Below are 21,643 nucleotides of genomic sequence, written 5' to 3'. Positions count from 1 at the left end.
ATGTTGTCTGTACAAAAAAGACAGATGCTTTTTTTTTAGGTGGAATTTTTAAATGAAACTAAATGAAGTTTAATGGCTTATAACATTGCATGAATTTGTCAAAACTGATCAGCTGGATTGCTACACAATGAATACTGAAAATGTTCTGGTTTTAGGCTTATAATAGCCTACAGCCATTCAAAAGTCAAAATGTTATTTGATGATTTCAGAATGTTAATGAAATTATTATTAATAGCACATATATTAATCTTAATGATATATGTAAATATGGGCAAATGTAAAGCTCTGTTGTCACCAGAAGGATTTTTCTACTGCAGAAAAGTAAACCTGGGGTAAAATTCCAGTGATCAAGCATAAAGCAGTCTGTACTAAGTATCTCAATAAGAAATTTTCTGATGAAGTTTAATAACGCACACAGGCACATGAGATTTGGGGTGTTTGCTAGTATAAACATTTCTGAAAAGGAGAGGACGATCACATTTGCTTTTAAATTAGCAGGAGATAGTAACAGACTGCCCTGTGCAAGTAAAACAACGTAAAAGGCTTTGCTTTGTTGTTCTCTTGGTTTGATATATTATCATATCTAATAAATGTATGTGCATTTTTTTTTTGTTTTTTGTTTTTTTTTTTGGGGGGGGGGGGGGGGGGAAGAGGGGCTAGCATATATCATTCTCCACCGGGGATTCATTTGGGTAGTAATTTGATTTAACCGGCTTGATTTTTGTTTCTCTGCTTTCTGTTCTATAAGTTAAAATGGTCCTTCTGTTGTAAAATGCATGTAATTATTTTTTCCGTATTTGGTGGTGTTAATCAAGCTGTAATATGGTTTTCATGGTTGCTTTCTTTAATGCCAGGATGTGTTTTTTAGGAAGGCAGCGGGTTTACATCTGGGAATGTAGCGATTTCTTATCTGTACTTATATATAATAAGCAGCATGATATGTTTTTTATTTTCATATCCGTCTTTGAGCAGCTAGATTTTGCTCGTGTGACATGATCTCTGTATCGCAATGTGAAAAAGAAAGAGGGAACTTTATTATATAGGAGAATTTCATGGCATTTTACCTGTTGAGGGCCCTGTAGAGCCAGAAGTGCAGTACAGTGACTTGACTAAGTGACAGACAGAAGCAGCCGTAGTGTCACTGTGTATTATCACCTCATGCTAGCTGGAAGCACTCCCTGAAGCCGATCTAGGTTGTATAGTCCTAGATGAGGTCTTCATGGGTGCTGACCATAAAAAGTTCATCAAAGTAATGAGGCGAGGCGAGAACTTGGCGCTCATGGGCAGAGCTCAGCACCAAGGAGTGTGAACCGGCTCCAGCTGTGACAATAAAACAGCAGGTGGCTGCTGTCATTAGGGGTGGCAGATGAGGCAGGGGACTAACATTCAGCCCACAAAACTCTCATTTGTTAGCCATCGCCACTGTACCATGCAAAATAGCTTCCATCTCAGTCAATTTTACTTTGCAAAATATTACACAGTCGCCATAAGAAAATTAGAGCCTTGGGTTTACAGGTTCCTTGGATCTTATTATCAGAAAACTCTGCGCTGTCAGCTTAGGTGGAAAATTGGACTTTTTTTTTCCCCGAACAGTTAGAGGATCTTTACAGTAATTTTATAATATGGCATTTTCACCCAGGCATGTGTTTATTGGTTAATATTTTGGACTGTTTTGTTCGTAACTCTTTATAAAATCAATTCCATCCATCCATTCAGCTACGTGTTGCACATAGCATCGCCTGCTCTTCAGTGCTCTAAAAGTTGTGCGCTGATCAAACAAATCGTGTGTCCGGGTCTGCCCAGGTATAGACATTTGTTCCATAGGTTGTGGTTTTGGTGGTTCTGCTAATCTGAGAAAATTGAAAGAAACATAACCCTTTGATTTGTCTTTGTTTATTTCTGTTTAAAACAAATGAGAAAGCGTTCTGTATGTACTTCATCTCTGCAGAGAATACTTTATACTGCCTAAAATTTGAGGCCTTCCTTGGCCGAAAACCATCTGGAATGGAGCTGTGATTTCCACAGGGACACCTCCGCCCTTCTGATGGGCAGGCTGCGGCAAGTCCTGTGATGCGTGGGTCTTACAGGTGGTACGGTGAGGAGCTGCTTTTGCTCCAAAATGAGAGCCCTTTTGCTTGCATAAAGTGACACAGCTGAGCAAAGGGTCGCATGCAGGGGGTTAAATGCCCTTGTCCCATGGCTGTGTGTGACCTCTGGTGCTTTCAGGTGGTCATTTGGACAAGTAAGTGTTGTTGTGTACAGGTGCCTCAGCTGTGAACATATTTTTTAAATTTCTGTGCTCTCATAGGAATACAGAATAGACCTGTAGGATCATGTGACATTTTTCATGATTTTTTAAGTCATCAGAAGTTTCTTTATGGTCTGTGTTGCGTGTTGGTATGCTTCATCCATGACAAAACTGCAGCTCACTGCTGTAAAAACAAAACCCAACCAAACAAAAAAACTGTTATCCAACCTGTAATACTTTACAGAGGTTGGTGTAAGTTACTTGATTATATGGTTGGAATTCCTTGAAATCAAAGCAAAATAGCTTACAAGAACTGATTACTTACTTGCTAGTTAGTTATTTTTTAGTTTGATTTTTTCTACCCCTGGAAAAGTTGGCTGATACTGCTTTTACAGAGCAGAATTGCATTGAAATAGGAGGAAGAAATTTAAACAAAAAAGGTAGAGGGGACCCTGTCATCTGCTAGCCACTGACATCTTCAATCAAATGAGGAGAGATGTGGTCCATCCCTTCAAACATCGCCTCAAATTCTTAACTCATGTCAGACCAGTCGGAATTCTGTCATGTCTGGCAATTTGTTAAAAACATACAGTTTTGTCTTCTGTTTGTCTGAATGGTCCAGTGAAGACAGAGTCAAAGCATGACGAAAGCGTCTGATTGCCCAGCAGCTTAGGTCTGGTTTGCCTACTAGCTCAAAAATGAGGCCGAAAAGGTAGGCATTGCTCAAGTGCCTAAAATGTCCCAAATTCACGTTATAAAGGGCTAAAAAAGCAGGTACTATGCAGCCCAGGTTTTGCTCATATCTTCCTATGTATGTGATGGATTCTAAGGGTGACTTTAACAATGTAAATTTCATGAAAACCAAAATGTGATGCAATACAGAAGGAAATGGAAGAGTGCCACGTGTTGGTACGTGCGCCGTCTTTGCTGCCAAGTTCCCTTCCTACCAAAAACTGGTGGAAAGCGGAGCTGTGGGATCCCATCCTTTCATGCCAGCACGTAAGTCTATGGCTCTGTGGCTGCGACGACAGCAAGGATCAGAAAACGAAGAGCACTTTAACTGAAGCTTCATTTCAGAAAGACATTGAGGCTGAAAATAATTTTTCTGTTAAAGAGACATGGTTTATGTCTCTTTATGGGGCCAGGTTTTCACTTTGTATATAAAACTGAAGTCTTGTAATTTATTCTTCTAGTTAAATCCCTCAGAATTTTGGTTGGCAAAACGCAGAAAAACCTGAATTCCTTTTATTGCATCTTTTCTAGTAATTTATCAACTCTCTTTTTTATTTTTTTAAAGAACATGCTATAACCTTTTGTTTGCAGCAAATCTTATTTCTCCTTCAGGTGGTGGTTCATGTGAGCGCTCAGTAAGTACATATGTAGGCCCTTGAGATCAAAGGAGTTTTTTTCTTAATTCTGTTGGGCACGTATATAGATCCCATCTTTCTCATGCTTGATTAACTCTGACCATTTCTGGACACAAATCTCAACTGCTGGCCGAGACTGGAATATTCTTTGCCAGAGAACATCTTCTGCTGTGTCACAGATATCATCTTTATGACTGTACCGATTTGTCTGATCTATACTCCTTGGTTTTCCTAGACTGATAACAGTCTTCATAGCTAATGCATGCAACATCCATACTGGGCTGCAAGAAAGCTTTTTTTTATCGTGCAAAACATCCTTCCAAATTCAGTGTGGTGTGTTATTTTTATTATTATTATTATTGTCTTTATTGCTTCAATAAGAATTATATCTCTGGCGAGTACTCTATTAATCCCAAAGAAAGCCTTCAGCTCTTCCTCAGAATTTGAGAGTTTTAAGCAAACTTCTGCCTTCAGCCAGCTCTTGCGTCACAGTCTCAGAAGAGACAGCTTTAAGCTGCTTACAGAGAAGTTAACATTTCTCTCTCAGACCAGGTACAAGGATAACATGCTCGGCCTCTCTGAAACTTGCCAGCGCCAAAGCCCTCAGCCTCCGAGGTGATGGATGAAGGCCATTTCAGCACTAGTCACCTGGCTTTTGACTTTGTCTGAAGTGAGTACAGCGGATCAAAGGCAAGCCTAGGCATCCCCAGACTTTGCACTTGGCAGCTTTAGTGACCAGTAATTCTCCTGCTCAGTCTGTGGCTGAGGTGGTGAGAGGCGTTACCGCGTGCTCATGGGAGAAGTGGAGTAACAGCACCGCGAGCACCCGGAGTTCTCATTTGGATAGACTTCCGTGCTGCTCTTAATAACACCTCCCCATGTTCAGTGCCATAACGTGAGAGAGTTTGGTAGTCTGTAGTGCTTGTAGAGTACATAAGAGTCTTTCTGGTCTGCATATCATGGTTTCCTCTAAGAGTCACTGTTGCTTTCTTCAGCCAGTCTCCTCCCGTTTCAGTGGCAGGAGGAAGAGGTTGTTACAACTATTGGCTTTTGGGGGATTGGGGCTGGCTGTGAAGGGAGTATTTGGAGAGAATGAGACTCCAGCTGAGATTGAAAACTCCAGAACAAGTTTTTATTTATGTTAACTGCTAACCAAAGTACCTTTTAACAATGAAAAATCAAGCGTTAATCACATTGAACCATTAAACATAGCAGCCAAGTGTTAGAACTACAGTATGGTGGATCTTGTGCCAGTGTCCATAGTTCTTGGTCTCTGAGGTAGGGATGGCCAGGTTTGAGAGTTCTTGGCCTCTGAGGTAAGGATGGCCAGGTTTGAGAGCCCTTGTACATATTGGGTGTCCTCATTTTTCCTTGTCCTCCAAACACATTTGGGTGTACACAGATACCATGTGAGTTTTTTTGTGGATTGAAACCCGTGTGATCCAAAGGCTTTCCTTCTTTTGTCCTAGACTGGAACCAGTCTGTTCTGGTTTCGCCAGGCTGTTGTTACTGGCTCATCCATATAGATGGCACTTCTGATCATTACAGATTAGGTACTGCTGTCTTTGTTTTACTATTTTTATGCAATTGCAGCTACTATGGTGAGCAGATACTCTGAAATATTTTGCTTTCTACCTTCAGTCAAACAATCTTGTGGAAGGTCTAGTTGTAAGGCAAAAAGGATGCGTTTTACAACTGGGTATGTTTTACAACTGAATTTAAGTCTCAGGAATAAACAAAACAACCAGGACTTGCTCTTCTGTGTCAAGCAAAGACCTAGGGCAAGTTTCTCACTACTGTCACACACCAAGCACGCTGCAGACTCTTAGTTCCAGCCGCCATCTATCACCAGCAGCATTTTCAAATTGCGGGTAAATTGTCAATAAAAATTGTGTATGACTTCTGATTGTGTGTGACTTCTGAGCAGTTCAGTCATCAGACAGTGACCAATTTATTCATCTCATTCCTTTCTTTGTACCGTGCAACTTTGCAAAAGACCACAGGCACTGTATCTCCTGAACTGATTGAGTTATGTATGGTGGCACTGCTACTGCAGGCCCTACATGTTTGCCAGCCCGCAATCAACTATCTTTAGATACGTTTTGATTTCCTTTAAAGACAGGCAAGAGCCTTGTCTTTTGGATTTCACTGTTAAGATAGCTGTTCCCATAGAAGCTCTGCTCAAACCTGGTAACTCAGTCTGCAGTGCAATTTCTAAACAGCTAAAAAGAAGGTACGGCATCTAAAGTGACGTTTTGTTCAGGAAGAGCAAAACATTATAATTAAGTATATTTGTTTGGTTTTATCCTTTTTAAGTAGAAACTCATTGAAACATCTGTATTATGAGATATTCTTGGAGGTCAGTTGTTGCACTTGCAACCTGTGCAGTCTTTGCTCCTTAAAATTGCTGGGCAGCTCTGTAGAAACGGATGGCAGAAGGTCAGATATTTCCAGAACAACTCCTAGGACACTGAGAGCTGTGGTTCACCTGGCTTTCCCAAAAGCTTGAAAGCACTTGGAAGAATTTCCAAGTTCAAGCATTAGTCTGTTCATCCTACCATGTGTGTATACATACTGACCGGCTCAGGTTTCCCTTCTCACACTCACCTTTTCATGAGCATGAGCCCTCCATATGCTGCCAGTTCCCTTCTCAATGCTGAGCGATACGACTGAGTTTCTTGAAGCCAAGTCCCTCAACATCCAGGCAGAACTAACGATGCTTTTGTAGCATAATCTGAGGCACTGAGAGTTGAAATGAGCAGCACGTGGCAGGTATTCCTGGCTCTGCCCGGTGCTGCTGAGCAGCAACCCAGCAGCTGGTGGTTGGCTCTCTCATGCAGGACATCCCTGGATTACTCCTGCCAGTCTCTGAAGATCAATTGCAGAGAGAAGCAAATTCCGTGGCTGCGTACATCTACCATTTTCGTGGTGACAAAATCTGGAAATCACAGTGCTGTTAAGAGAGAGAACTAATTTCATAGCCTGCACTGGCTTTCCTAGACGTTTCTCCTACTGAGAATGTAGATTGGCTAGGAATGTAAAGACTGAAGACCTGTCCATCCAGTAGAGTATTGGGATTTTATTGGTGCCCCTCCAGACTCCCTTGCTGTTAGTGCTCATGTACTGAAGATCATAGCAGAATCCAGATGAACTGCTTGAAACCAATCCATCTGCGCCTCACTATCTAGACATGTCTGTGCCAGCCTCTCTTTTGCATGGCAATAGGTACGTGTCTAACATAAGACCACAAACGTGGCGTGTGCAAATCTTGCTTTAGAGTGTTTATCCACCCACCCATCACTCATACTGGTGGTACTCTGCAGGTACTGAGATGCAGGTGCCCATTACTGCTGGTAGACACTGGACAATGTGCCTGGAGATACGACCTCTCACTGATTTCAGTCATCCAAACGATGTTGATACATGTACCTCGCATCAGTTGGGGACATCACACTAATGACCTGAGAGCACCATGTTTACGGTCCTTTGAAAAACGCAATGTACCCATCAGTGTCCTGAAATCAAGGAGAGAAGACATTTTAGGGCTGACGCTTGCAGATAGTGACAGGCAATATCCTTTCCATTCTTTGTCCTGAAGCAGATTAGTGTGACATCTCTTTCCAGATGCAAGGTGGGGATAGGTGGAACTGATGCCTCCTGCACCAAGTTGTAGCTGTGCCGATAGGTGAAGTCCTGAACATGCTGGGAAATGGGTCATGGGTAAGGAGACAGAACGATGTCTGAAAGGAGGGTAGGAATGGGAAAGGGAGGGAGCAGTTATGGGAATGCTGGATGTACATACTGTGAGAAAAGAGAGGAAACAAGCAATTTCTTGGTGGCAAAATTGGTAGGTGCCCTTTTATATGTAGCTGAAAACCTCAATTTATGTCGAAAGAGTTCCTAGAGCCTTATTTAGCATAACAAGGATGTTCTGTGGTATTGTCATGTTTCCGGATGTCGATGGTAATCTGTTTTAGATGCAAGGCAGTGTAAACACTAAGCCTAAGGTGGCATTTCAGAAGTTAGAGAGCCTGTGTGCTGGTAGGCTGAGAGGCTGGTAGCGGTACTGCAGAAAGCATTGTGATTCTTTTTTTTTTTTTTTTGTCTTTTTTTTTCATACTTTGTGCAGCTGTTAGATTATGAAACACCTGTTAGAGGTGACAGTTACAGATGTTTGATAACCAATGAAAATTAATAGAACATGTGATTCTTTTAGCTTAGAAGTGATTTGGTAAGGTGTGTTTAGAAATGTAATTACACAGTGCTGCTGTCTACCATTATCACTTAACATTCATTAACTCCTCTGAATATTGAAACAAACATTTCTTGTAGCGGTACTAATTTTCTCATGTATTTGTAAGGTGATTTCCTGACAGAGTGAACACCTTCTGACTTCAAAGTTTTTGCCACTGTTCAGCTATTTTTAGTTTGCTCATTAAGCAAACAAAATATGTAGAGAGCCATTTGTTTACTCCCTGTTATCAGTTTACAAATATACTGTACAAGCAATCTCTTATTTATTTCAGTTTTTACTACCTAATCTTCAATTTGACTTCATAACGGAATTGTGGACATTTAGACGGATGGTAGCTCAATTCAACTTCAGAAGGAAAGTTCAGGTTTCAAACAAAAATTTTATTACATTTTATTTTGCTTGAGAAGAATACCCAGTTGCACATTGTTCGAGAAGATTGTTATTTTTAGTAATGGTGCATGAACAACTTCAGCTTCATTACTAAACATAGGTGTTTGGGGAAATTTAAAAGAGGTATGCATTTCCTAAAATTGATTGCTTTTTTTTTTTCTTTGTCTGACCCGTTTCACTGGTCATTAATTTTTAGTTTATTCATAGATGATATTTTGCTGTGAATTTTAGATCCTTCCAAATTCCGTATATGTGTACAGGAGGGGGGCAACAGGAGGCGACCACTTGAAGGCTCTCTTGTTTATCTGAGATAGCGTACGTACTGGAAGGAAAGATATGCTTCTTGTTTTTAGAGAAATCCTGTAGTAAATTACTTTAAGCTGACTAGTATTTGCCTCAGTTTGCATGTTTTTGAGGCTAGAGACAGCAGATGTGATCTTCTGACGGTGCTTTATTGTGGTCTTGTGAAGTGGATAATGCTTTGGGCCCTGTTCTGTCACTTTTTATGTATGCACATCTGAAACTGTATTGAGGGTGTTTTGAATGATCCAAGGCATATTGTTTTTATATATAAGATCAAGCAGCATCATTTATTGAAGTATTTGTCCATGCAGTAGTGCTTAACCATACAGACCAGTTTGTGCACTTTGAGCCATGTGGTGAGATTCTTTTGAAACATCTAAGCCCCATTTTCAGCAACGAGTTATACCCTAAGCAGTGCAGTGGCTTTCTACCTCCTTTAATAAGGCAAAGTGTGTGGTTCCTGAAAACCATTCTCAGTGCACAGAAGCTGTACTGAATGTCGTGTACAGAAGCTGTACAGCTGTACGCTGTGTGTCTGGATTTGGCTCATTCATTCATCTTCGATTAAAGGGTGCTTTTAGTGTTGAATAATAATAAATAAATAAGGTTAAGAATGAATCTATAGCTAATTTACAGGAAACCTGTCTGTTTTATTTGCAAAATAAGTGACTTCAGGTGAGGCTCATAATTGATGAACAAGTGAGCTCCCTCACGTGAGGAAGCAACGTAGATACTACCAATGTTCTCCTCTTTTGGCTGCTGTCCTAGCAATGACAGACTAATTTCTGTCCTTGATGGTTTGTATTAAATACATCTTTTAAAAGAGGGGAAGTGAGAGGACGAGGTGACTTTGATCTTTCCAGGTCAGTTTGAGAGCAGCAGGAGAGGATGTTTTCTGTTTTATTCAGTTTTGTTTTCTCTGCTTTTGTGCCCAGCTCTTTTATGCCAGAATACATAAAAGCAGATAATTGTGCTTGTTGCTACTACTTTATGGCCACGAGACTAATAATTCTTTTGCATCTTGAGGGACACGTATTGGTAGCAGAAAGCAACAAGAATATGTTGAGGGATTTCTCTCTTCTGGATGATAGATGCAGGAATATGCAGGAACAACACAGCCGATTGATTGATAGCGCGCAACTCATCCATAATGATCTGTCTGATATAGCAGTAAATTATTCTTGAGATTGATGCAGGTCATTGAACAGCACATTGACAATCCCGTTGTCTGTCAGCCTATTCCAAGCGAGTCAGGAACAGTAGCTGCTGTGATACTCAAGTCTACCTTGGGTTCAAGCTGTGTACAGGTGTTCTGCTAATACAATAATACAAGTGGGTCTTTTCCCTTTTCTTTACTTTTGTTTGTTTGTTTGTTTTATTAGGCTTCTTGGTTTCATTGCTAGTTCATTCCAAGTAACACAGTAAAATTGATATGAGGTATTTTTAGAAGAGAAGGTTGTAGTCGGTTGCACTGATGATTGCATTGTCCCATAAAATTCGGTTTTGAAAATGCTGGGTTTTGAACTTTGGCAATAAAACATCTCCATGGAAAAGTTAATAAATAATTGAAATGCATACCAGATTGTTGCATGGAAAAGTGTAAAAATAATAATTATAATAAAAAAAGTTTCAAACTTAAGGCAGAAAGCCTGATAATTCTCGGAAATTTAAATTTTTGGTTTGAGTCTTTAGGTTCTATGAATTATTGTGGTCCTGCTATAGTGCTCTGGTTCTTGTCTTGCTGGTGAGGGCAAAGTTGTCCTTATTTGTCTCTTCTGATTTCTCTTTTCAAGAGAAAAAGTCTGCATTTTCCTGTCTGCCAAGTCACTTGCACTTGAAGATGGGGAGGAAGGAGGAGGTATGCATTCCAGGTGTATGCGCTTTACTTTTCGGTTTAATCACTAGTGTTAGTGAGGGTGGAGCATAAAGTAGCCATATCCTTCCTTAACACATGGGGTCAGCAGGGAGTGTAAGCCAGCACGTCACAGCACTCTCAGCATCGCAGCCTGAGTGGTTACACATGACTTGTTAACCTTCTGAAACGCTATTGATTATTTTAGCTTAAGAAGAATAATCATAACTGCAAGCTGGAAGTGAAAAGACCTGCCTCGTTTGGCTGTTAAATGAGTCAGCTGGAAATCCCAGCTTTCCTGCGGGGGGTTCTAGGACTTGACGTCCTGTCACTGAGGGCATGAAGTTTTTCAGATATTTGGATGTTTTGCACACTAGACTTTGCCCTGCCAGATATTTAGTCGAACCTGACATCCTGTCACAAAGGGCATGAAGCCTTTCAGACTACTGGATATCTTCCACACCAGACTCAGCGCTGCCAGATACTTTCTTTTAAATTGAGTCCCTTGCGCACGGTCATGCAAGAGAGTTATCAGCACCCCGGTCTGGACCTTTCAGAATCAGCAAACATCCACGAATGATGGACTTGAAGAAATTCCCAGGAATTTAGACTTTTGATGCATGGAAGAAAAAAAAAGATTACTTGTTTATAGAAAACCATTGCTTTCTGGGCACTTCCGCCTTTTCCTCTGCATTCTTGTTCCTGAAGCTGACCTGCTGAGTGCAAAATCCTGCGAGAGAGATGAGATTCGGCTAGTAACTTTTTATATAAACAAAAGATTTTAAAAACTTAGTTTTAAATTCCTATAGACTGTTAAGTTTTATTTGACCAAATGCTGATTTGAATGCATATGTATTTATATGTAGAACAGGTACAAATCCGTAGCTGCACATACAAGTTTTATTGAACACACCGAAATTCACGTGGGTCATGATATTCCTTGGGAAACTGGACTATTTCTTTCTTTTAGTAATTGATACCCCTGATGGCATGACTCCACGTGAACCACTCATTCAGCTACAAACAATTAAGGCTTATAGTGCATTTCAAGACACTATAAAGAGCAAGGGTACTTCATTCCTGGAATAAGAACCACCTGAGTCTGTGTTATTGTTTACTTGCCTAAACGTACTGTCCACTTTCTCGACATGATTGATGCAGTTTGCCTCAGATGAAGGGACAGGGACAGGAATTCAAGCGCAGATCATGGAAAACAAAAGCCAATGCAGACAGAATAATGCATTATTTCTTCATATTTTGTGATGGAGCATAAAAGTTTTAGATATCCTTGTTCTTCTTATTCCTTGAAGCTGTCAGATCTCCCATGCGATTTATCGAGAATAGAAAACCATCCCATCTTTTCTGAGTGCCCCAAACCTATGAGAAGACTGAGATAAAAGATCTAAATACTAATAATTTGATAATAATAAAATTCTGTTTTACTTCAGAAAATAATAAGAAAAAGACTTTCAAGGAGCTTTCTAAAGCATCTTGTATACGTGGGGCCTGTACGCTTCATGCAGTAGCTTACCTGTATTCTCAGAGTTAAACTCAGATATAAAGAGGTTCTGGACAGTTTAAAGGAGATGTAAAGGATATTGAGAATATGAATAAAGGATAGATATTCATTGTTGTTCTCCTGGACTTCTCTGCCATCACTGAACACTGCTGTCTGTAAGATAAATTCTCCGAGAGCAGTTGCCGAGAGCTGTGTATCCATCGCGAAGTGATTTAAAATTGCTCTTCAACTGCTGGGTACCTCATTTGTAGAGTCCCACAAAAATAAATTGTGGTGCTGGTCCTCTTCCGCAGTTGGGTTATGAGACGGCTTGCCTGTTGGCACGGATCCAAGTGACTTTTTGGTGGAGGTAAGATGTGATGTAGCTCCTTCCTTGGAACGAGGCCAGGGCTGAGCAGTAGGCGCTCAGGAAATACGGGACCATCACAGATTTCGTGATGTTACGGCCCAGAATGCTTGTTTGGGTTTGCGTTTGTTTTCTTTAACGTGGCTTTCCGCTAACAGAGCAATATATGTATTAAAAAGAAAAAAGCTTTTAGAGATTCAAAACATATTAAAACCTAGAATCTTTTGCCCTCTCAAAATAAGACACTTCACAGAGCACAATTCTCTCCCTGCAGAGAATATGAGAGAACAGACAATACATGACAGATTATTCATTTTCCTTGGGTACTGTGATGATAAACATTGCACATGCTGAAGAACTTGTATTACACTAGAGTGAAAAGTGGAAGTCAAGATTGTCCAATATGTTTTTTTATTCTCAGAATTAGAATTCCCTTTGTTTCTTTTGTACATCAAAATATGCTTTTATAACTGAAGACAAGTCTTTGGAGGCTCCTAAATCAGTTACAGACTTTCTCAGAGTGAGTCCAAGAGCTGTTTAAAGGCTGCCATGGAATATGAGTGGACACGTTCCTGCAAAGCCACAACTCTTCTAAACTGAAAACAGAATATTCTTCAAACTTATTTTGGGAAAGGTGCTTGTATATTTATGATTGAAAATTATTTTTAGTTATAGTTCATGTGTAAAAAACTGTCCATAGGGAGTGTGGATACTGTTGTAAAGCTCTTTTGTCATTTTTCAACTTGGTTTTAATTTAACCTGAATTTTGAACATAGAGCACATATTTTGGGGGATTTTGCTAGTTTGGAGCCAGAGTAGTTGAAAATCACTAAGAAATTTTTTTTAAAAAAAAGACACAAAACAAACAATAACAAAACCACAGATGACAACAACAACAATACAACCACCAGAATGCCACTGCAAGCAAATAAAATCCTGCATACTCATCTTTTCCAGAGCCGGAAGACAATTCTAGGAGCAGTCTTCCTATTGAATGGGGGGAGCTCTTGCTGGCCATGACTTGGGTGTATAGGATGGACATTTCTGCCCTAAGACCCCTGGGAGAGCAGCTGGCAGTGACCGCTCATCTTCGTGTGGGTTGTGGATGAGTATGTCTAGATCGGATTTTGTAAAAATTATTTCAGGCCTATAGTATGGCCTGGTTTGCTGCTGGCTTGTACTGGAAACAATAGGAGAATGGCTACTACAGGTTTTTCCTACTCCCTCTTGATGCATTTCTGAAACCAGTTAATTTCTAGCATTTGAACGTTTTTGTTTCCACTAGAATTAAAAAAAAAAAAAAGAAGAAGAAATTCAGGGAAACCCGAACTGGTGGTTACTGCAGTTTGTGGAAGGATTCTCCCTGATTTTAAGATATATTACAGCAACATATATCTAACGCATTAACTCCTTGTGTCCTTAATGGTGCCAGACAGACTTCCCTTAAGATTCATTTCAAAAGACCAGGGCTAAGTTGTGTCTAACTATCCAATTCTGGCAGTATCTTAGGGATAACTGATGTACCTCCGTGGAGGTAAGTTACTTGGTGGTGGAGAGAAAAACAATATTTTTTGATTCCTAAATCAGTAGTTGGTGGGAAACCAAATTGCTGAATGTACTGAAAACACTTTCTGAGGTTGTTTTTTAAAGCCAGCAAGCACTTGATACCACCTCTCCCTTAAAGTCACCTGTAGGGGTTGGTAAGCATAAACAAATGGTTTCCACACCTGTCTTGTTATCATGTTGTCCTCAAATCCAGCATCCCAATCAAGGTATTTAGACTTTGCTTTTATTTTAAGGAAAAATATCTTTTCTCTGATGTAAGGGCTGTCTCTGTTGCTTGGTAAAAATATTTTGTATTTCATTCTTAATTTCTTATGAAAATAGCAACTTTGGTTTTATTTTCAAGGCCTGCTTGTGCTAAGTGGGGGCCTGTTCCTGAGCTGTGCTGAGCACTCTAAGCTTGCACAAAGTCACGCTGCGCTCTTCAGTATGAAGTCTTCAAGCATTGCATTAAAAAGCTTAAACTGCTAGTAGGCGCTGAGACTTTTATTGAGTCAGTCTTCATTTTATTTGTGCTGTATAACAGCAGCAAAATGGTTCCTCAGAACCAAGGTGCAAAAGATGGGAAGCAGCTAATGGGAGATTAATTGCTTCAAATTATTAGCAAGGCCTTTGTCTTTGATTTTACAGGAAGGTAGTTCTATCTATACCCCCTATAGATGCACTGTAAAGAGATGTTTGGCTTTTGTTTGGGAGCTTCAAGTATACAGGCTCTAAAAAAAAAAAAATCTTTTGTAGAAGCTTCCCTAGAAATACAGCGTAGTTGGTTGGGACCTTTGCCTTCCATGTGGTGTAAGGACACTTTGCCATGTAAACCTCCAAGTGCCTTTACAATTTCAATTTCACATTATCCTTTCATGGTAATATTTTTATTTTTCTTTTAGAGAAGGGTTGGTTTGTAGCAAGAAGTAGAAAAATTACTGAATTAAGATCAGTTAGGTACATTTCACAGCTGTGAAGAAATGGTTATTGTTTCTGCTGAAAAGCAAGAGAGCAGTATGTTTTGAATGGCTTGTGCTGTTATCAGAACACATGATTTTATTTTGTTACAATTATTTTCCCTACGTTCAGTAATTCCAATGACACTTGAATAGTAATGATGGTGGCAGTGTGATAGACTATCCACAGATGTAATGATTGGGTTGCTAGATTTGTAAATTGTGTAGGGGAAAGTATTTAAGGTATTTCTCATATCTTTTTTAAAAATAATCAAGTCACTATCATTTAAATAAGAAAAAATTATATTATTTTACCCTAAAGGATGCACAAGAGAGATTCTCTGTAATAATGTGAAAGTGCCCAAAGTAGATCAGACATGGAGAAACTACATTATCATATTTGTAAAGGAAAAGTACTCTTTCTTGGCTTTTGTGGCTCATACATGCCATAATGCTACAGTGTTTTTCACAGTCCTTCCATTGTCCATTACTGCAAACACGCCCAGATGAATTCAGCATTTAATGTTAAAAATCTTATAATGTGCCAGTTTGATTTGTAGCCCTTCATATCATGGAATGCTAATTAAAATCATATTTTTGCATATGTCATGCCTTTCATGTACATATGCAAATAGAGTCTATTGCCTTTCAGCTATTAGTAATTAACTTTATGAAGGACAGCTGTAATACATAATTAACAAAAATGTTTGCAAGCCCTTTTCACAATGAAAGTTACAGCGGTACGATTTTTGCTTATCAAGAGAAGTGTTTTAGTTTGAAGCTTCAGTCTGATATCTAAATTGTTTGAAGCAGTCACATGACATAATTAAATTGATGTTCAGGTCTTATCAGCAGCAGAATGGTACTCCATAGGTTCTCATCTGTTTCATTACATATATCACCAAAATTAAATTAAATTATCTGTGTTTTGTTTGGTGCAAACGTAATGGCAGGTAGTGTAAACGTTGCTGCTGTTGTTGATGCCTTGAACAATGTCTTGCCAGTTTGAAGACATATTCCCACTCCAAATATAGTCACAAATGTGTGCTTCACCTTTTCCCCCCCCTCTTTCACAAGGCTATAAAATAACTAAGGCTATTAATTTGTTTCCATGTATATCTCTTTAAATAATTAATACAATGGAGTTTGACCAGACATAAGCAGTGATTAAAGCATCTGATCTTGCTGTATTTTTTTATTACTCTCATTAAAAAAATGGAACTACTTATATGAAGAAAGGTTGCAGGATGGGCCCATTAAGCTTAAATAAATTCAAAGGTGTAGCTAAAACTGTATTAGTTTTTAACACGAGAAAATGCATATTTAGGAAAATGCCTATTTAGGCAAAAAAGACTGTATTCTCACTATATTATATAAGGTGTTCTAATGTGCAAAGAGAAGCAGAAACAGTTTTTCTAATTTTTGACCAATGATGTATGGTTATGATTGCTTATTTGGAAGAGAAATACCCAAGTGACTACAACCTGAAGAAAAAGTGTCATCACAGAATGGACTCCCAGATAGAATTTGTAGTCTAGCATGGTTTGTTTTGTTTGTTTGTTTGTTTGTTTCTTGGTTTTTAATTTTGCATTTAGTAAAATATGCTCAAGTGCATGCTCAAAACAGAGAAAGTCAGTATTAAAAAAAAAAAGTATTAAAAACACTAATTTTTCTGGTTTTTATGTGTGTTTGTTTGACAGGGTGGCCTTCGTGATGAAGAAGCATTTGAACACTCATTTACTGGGCAAGCATGGAGTTGGCACACCCAAAGAAAGGTAAGCCACTTTAATTTTTTTTCTCATATTACCTCATATCATTCATATAATATAGGCTACCTGGAATATTTAGTGTACCCAAAATGAAATCACCTGGACTTTTAGCTCAGCTATAACTACAGAGAGAGCTAGCATGCTTAAATGCTCTGCTAGCATGGTGCTTATGACATGTTTGGAGGGCTCAGTGGAAAACTTGCTGTAGAAAGCAATTCTATGCAAAATTTTGCAACTTTGGGGGCTGGTTTCAGCAGATGATATTATTTTGTCAAAATTTCCGTAGTTGTATTTCTCTCTTCAAGTACAAAATCAAATATATTTTTTTTCCTCTTTCTTGCCTTGCTGCTGCCTAAAATGGCTTTCTGAGATTTATTTGATTACTGAGGTCAAAGTCACAGAGGAATTAAAAGCAGTTTCCTCAGTGTTGGGCAGGCACAGAGATCTGAGGTTTTGAATTTATATAAAACATTAATTTATTTAATTTTTCAATTATGTACAGTTACTTAGTTGAAAACTTTGTGTGAGAGAGAGAGAGAACAGGTGATTTTTATTCTATGGTTTAAAATGTAACCATTTTTTGCAACCTAAACTGCACTGTTTGCAGATAAGAAGAGTTTGCCTCAGATTTATTAGCCATATTGTGGCGTAACTATTGGCATTCCATTGAATTTTGGAGGTAATTTGAAACTTGGATGTTTTCCGGATGGCCAAAAGATGGCATATTCCCTCTCTATCTGGGTAAACTGATGTATCCCACCTGCAGGGTTCATTGCTGGGCACTTGATTCTGTTTCAAGTATTACCACCTTGTAACTCATTCTTTCAGTGTAAGATTTTATAAATAAAGCTTATTTCCTGTTTTTAGTACAAAAGAAGGGGAAAATGAGTGGTAGCTATGAGTCGTAGGAGACCACTGGAATACTCTTCCTGAGTCATGTTCATTTCCTGTTAAAGACACTGGGGGTGGTAGTTGTTTAGAGTCTTTCCTCACAAGTTCATCACAATTAAATCATGGAGTGACCAAAGAGCAGAGTTTTAAATTAACACTCCATATACACTCCGTTTGACTAAGCACATGCTTAAGCATTGCTTATATTCTTTATGAGATTGCCTCTCCAAAATGCTTAACCTGAATTTCCGTAACACAGTTATTTAAAGAGTTTTAAGATATTCTTTTTCATCTAAAATGTAGAAGAATGCATCGGAACAAGAGTAACAGTTTCGTAAAATCAGTTATCGTATTAAAGTTTATGCTGGTTTGCTGTTGTTGTAGAACAACACTTGCAAAAAAAAAAAAGTTTTGCTCTGGTGTTTTGTTTGGTACTGGAAACGTTCAGTACCACGGTGTTCTTTTACAAGGGGATATTTACTATGTAATCATCCTAAATACATCATAGAGAGCACTTCCGTTACCCTAGTGAACATGTGCGCAATAAAGGGTACATACAATAGATATCCAAATATAGTGTCTTAGCCGGAGAGGCATATTTTTAGCGATCATCGTCTTGGAATGGATTCCCAAGCAAGCAGGACGCTACAGTCTAAATGGGTAGTTGATGGCTTTTGTTTGTATGTTTCTTCTGAAGGCTGCCTGGCTGTTTCTGTTTTCCCCATTTCTTCCCCTATTCCTCAAAGGCTTTTAGCCTGGCCTGCCAGCGTGGCAGGAGGATGCAGGGGAGGAGGAGGAGAAGAAGGGGTCCCCCACCACCACCTCTTCACACAGTGGCAAGTTCGCAGCCCCGGCTGCCCTGGGAGCAAAGAACTGAGCTTTGTCCTGCAGCCTCAGTGCCCCATCCGCAGCTGCACACCCCTGGGCCAGCATAACAAGCGATATTTGAGTGACATTGTGCTCTCTTCATCTGAAATTTCTTCATCTGTCTTGAGGATGTTTCTTACCTGCAGTACCTTTTTAGCTGGCACTTCAGCTTAACGTAGAGCAACATCAAATGGTAGTGGCAGAGCTACAACAGTATAATTTTCTAGGAACTGTCCCTCACTGGTGATCGTGGACGTTTAAGCCACGTGATCGAGTGCAGTAAATACCAAACTGCTGTTGCTTTCCTTTCCACCTTTCCCTTCCCATTATGGGAGAGTTTGTTGCCTTTTAATGGCTTTAGGAACCAAAGAAATCCTTCTTCAGCATGTTAAAGCATCACTTTGGGTATAAACATATTCTAAATTAAGTTACCTAGTTTTCTTACCTATTTAAAACATTAATGCCTTGATTATAATTTTGCAAGCTTGCTATATTTTAATTTCTCTAGGACAATATAATCAGTTTATTCTTTATGTTTTGAATTTGATTCTGCTCTCTGATACATTGCATATTATAGCAAATACTAATAGAAGCTAGCTAAATAGGCTGTGACAATTAAATTAATAATGCATTTTATTTGCAAGTGTTTAGTCTTTGTGGTTTGACTGATATATGCAAAGATGGTAATTTATTAAAAGTAAATTCATGTAATTGTACTACGGAGTTTGATGGACCAAAAAAAGTTGTCAGCATGACTATCATCAAAAACAGAAAATTGAAATAAGTTCAAAAGGGTGCTTGAAAAATATTTTTATACACCCTAAGAAATTGATCCCTTTTTAAGAAACTTCTCAGCAAAGAATTTTTGGTGACAAACATTGAGTTCTGAGAGGGGGAGAAAAAAATAACATTTACATTTAGTGAAGCAGTACTGAACTAGTGTGACTTATTCTCTCTAGCTTTCCATAACCCATAACTATAGCTTTTTTTTTTTTTTTGTATCCACAAAAGGGAGATGTTATAGAGGCTGTGGCAGTGTTTGCATATGCAGATATAGAAAACAAGCATAATTCATAATAAGATTGTTACTGAAACATCTTTTGTTTCGAGTTTTTCTTTTTTTTTTTTTTAAAGACAAAATGGATTTAAGGGAGTAAATGTTATGCAGCTGCAAATCACAGAAGCTTAAAAAAATAGCCTTCTTGTGAAATGTCTTCACATTTTAGCCACAAAGAAACCTACTGCCTAGTCCATTATGGTCATTACCATTTAATAGCTAACTGAAAAGTGGAATGTTTTAACACAAAAATTCCTCTAAGGTATTTTTTCCTGTTATTGGAACTGTGATACTGATATACTGTCAACTTGAATGTGTCTCAAAACTGGCATGTTATCTGCTAAGTCCAAGGCCAGTACATATTTGGTACTTCAGTGTCAGTAATCTTCATGGGACCTATAACTATATCTTATTGGCAGGATAAATCTTTGGCTACACCTTTATTGTGTCTCGGAGACAATGTGGTTGAGGACGAGGTGAATGCATCCATAGTGTTAATGGTGCTGAGTCCTAATTTCTGTTAGAAATTATGTTACTTACCTGTAAACTGAGGCAAAGCAGGAGAAACTGAGATGATTCATCACTAAGTTTAAGATACACAAAAATATGAACAAGAAAATAAAAATAAATCACTAAGTCACTCATCAGTGAGACAGAATCTAGCTGCTATTAAGGACAACTCTGGATTTAGAATTTTTTCATACAGAAACACATTTATCTTTTATACATTTTTTCAGTAGATCTTTATTATTGTACAACATGCATTTTACAGTAAAGAAGACTTTGTTAACTAGAATTCTATTTGATATTTCTGTTTAAACTATTTTTATATAAGTAACAGAAAGACCTTAATTGACAGTTGTTTAATTACCTCATTTTCCCTGTGAATTGTAAATGATGAGTTGCGTCTGAAATAACTCTCTGCATATGAGTAGTTCCATTGAATCAAATAGGATCATTCATATATATATATATATATATATATATATATATATATATGTAAAGTTTCTTGGATCAAAAGTATGTGTTGAACTGCAATCTGTGTTCCAAGACATTTTCTGCAAAGGTCATTAATAATATGTTTGTTTTTGTAAGGTCATTCTGGCATATTTTCATGTGCTTTAAAAATGGGATACAGTGCTAGCGTTTTAAATGTGGGAGAAAAATAACTAATGATAGACAGGGAAATACTTCGATAGGTTTTAGAGAACTAGGGGAAAATTTTGACCAGAAATTGTAGCACACCCTGAGTCCATACTCCTTTTGCCAGAAATTTGCCTGTGTTTTCTAAGATCTAAAGATATCATTGTGGTTAAGCAATGCCATCACTATTATTATTGGTGGACTTATATCTGAGATCTCAAAAGTCATTAATAGGATATTTGAAAGCTGCCAGTTTCTACAGGAAATTAAAAGTTACATTCCTTGGTATAAGTGACAGGACTAGCTACAGCTATCATTTTCAGTGTACTTGTATAAGACCACATGTATTCTGGAATATCAAATGCTACTAACGTGTGGTATAGCTATCCTGAAACGTATGAGACTGCATGGTATGTCATTAGCAGGCATTATTGAGGTCTGAAAGAAAAGTAGCCAGGAAAAATGAATGGGGATTTGATGTTCTGTAAACTCTTTAGAAAGCTTGCCTCATGCTGTTTTGTAATAAATTGCAATGTCCTGATATTTCCATTTTGGATGTAAAACTAGAAGTGAATGAAGTCTTTCAGCCCAACTCTCTTTTACTTTATTGAACTTCTAATTTTCTCTTGAAATGTGTGTGTTTGAGTAGAGAAATTTCTGATAATAACTACTTGATATGCCTATCTTTGATAATATTACCACGTTAAGTAAAAAGGTTGAGTTGATGTTACAGCAGATTAGGGGAAAACAGGTGGCAAAATTCATAGAATGCTACATCATGTATACAAGCATATATGTATGTGATCATCTTCTAATAACTTGTGTTGTGAAAGAATGAATTCTTTAATTAACTATCTCACAGAAAGATTTGCAGTTAGAGGTGGTGGTGGTGTTACACACTAATACATAGACAGGAAGCTCCCCATAACCACTGGAAGGTAACATGCTTGGTCTGGCCATCAAGCCTTGTGATCACCTTTTACTGCTTCTTGCTAATAATTTTGAGCTTTCCCACAGAAACCTAACATTACTAGTTTAATTGGATGGGAATGAAAAATATACTTAATTGATCATTTCCTTCAAATGGCTTAAAAAATACCTTGGAGAGTTGCTGTGGAAAAACATCTATAAGGAA

General features: G+C 38.4%; 1 protein-coding gene across 5 annotated transcripts in view; it reads left to right on the top strand.

Annotated features, from left to right (window-relative positions):
- Positions 1–21,643, top strand: part of ZNF407 (zinc finger protein 407) — a 338,205-nt gene that overhangs the window by 116,568 nt on the left and 199,994 nt on the right. For all 5 annotated transcript variants that reach the window (XM_040549542.1, XM_040549543.1, XM_040549544.1 and 2 more), the window contains one exon: positions 16,482–16,556. In XM_040549542.1, coding sequence (XP_040405476.1) covers positions 16,482–16,556 — 75 coding nt within the window. The remainder of the gene's footprint in view (positions 1–16,481; positions 16,557–21,643) is intronic.

The sequence above is a fragment of the Cygnus olor genome, chromosome 2 (genome assembly GCF_009769625.2).
Source record: "Cygnus olor isolate bCygOlo1 chromosome 2, bCygOlo1.pri.v2, whole genome shotgun sequence".
Taxonomy (NCBI): domain Eukaryota; kingdom Metazoa; phylum Chordata; class Aves; order Anseriformes; family Anatidae; genus Cygnus; species Cygnus olor.
Note: the sequence above shows the minus strand (reverse complement) of the source record. Positions and strands in the feature narration are given on the sequence as shown.